Source organism: Sinocyclocheilus rhinocerous, unplaced genomic scaffold (assembly GCF_001515625.1).
Source record: "Sinocyclocheilus rhinocerous isolate Xijiao unplaced genomic scaffold, SAMN03320098_v1.1 C35863200, whole genome shotgun sequence".
In the NCBI taxonomy this organism is placed as follows: Eukaryota; Metazoa; Chordata; class Actinopteri; order Cypriniformes; family Cyprinidae; genus Sinocyclocheilus; species Sinocyclocheilus rhinocerous.
This window is the reverse complement of record NW_015765927.1, coordinates 1-672: the sequence shown is the minus strand read 5'-3', so window position 1 is coordinate 672 and position 672 is coordinate 1. Positions and strand designations below refer to the sequence as shown.

The 672-nt window shown below is 37.9% G+C and overlaps 1 protein-coding gene across 1 annotated transcript; it reads left to right on the top strand.

Moving 5' to 3' along the window:
* Positions 1-53: 53 nt before the first annotated feature.
* LOC107735195 (heat shock protein 75 kDa, mitochondrial-like) lies at positions 54-538 on the top strand (the record flags this gene model as incomplete). Its single annotated transcript, XM_016546963.1, has 2 exons — positions 54-228; positions 443-538. Coding segments are annotated over exons 1-2 (271 nt in total), but the record flags the coding sequence as incomplete, so codon positions are not given.
* Positions 539-672: the final 134 nt, after the last annotated feature.

Below are 672 nucleotides of genomic sequence, written 5' to 3'. Positions count from 1 at the left end.
ACAAGGATTTATTGAGAAAAGTAATTTTGATTGCAGCAAAACAACAGAAAAAGATGTGTGTGTTTCTGACGTTCTGTGTGTTCCTGCAGGTCTTGTTCTGCTTCGAGCAGTTTGATGAGCTCACGCTGCTTCACCTCAGAGAGTTCGACAGGAAGAAGCTCATCTCAGCCGAGACTGACATTGTCGTAGATCATTACAAAGAGGAGAAATTTCAAGACAGCAAACCAGGTAAGAGTCAATACAGTCACAGTTTTCTGTCATTATCTGAGACATGTCAACTAAAGAGTGATTTCTGGATCTCTTCAATCGATGAGTTCATGTTCTTGATTCCTTACCTTGTTTTGCAAACAATATTAATGTGAATTAAACATTTAGACAAATAAATGAAAGGCCAATTACCTAAAAACGAATAAGTCAGTGGTGATGTGATTGTGTTGTGCAGCATCAGAGCGACTGACAGATCAGCAGGCAGAAGATCTGATGGCCTGGATGAGGAACGCACTCGTACAGAGAGTCACCAACATCAAGGTAACCACATGTACATGCAAAAAAACACAAAAACTAAATTACTTTCTCATTCATTTGCTTCTACTCACATCAAAAAACTATACTGATTGTGTAGCAAAGATTGTGTAACTTTTAGTAAACATCAGTCAAAAAGCAACTATATTT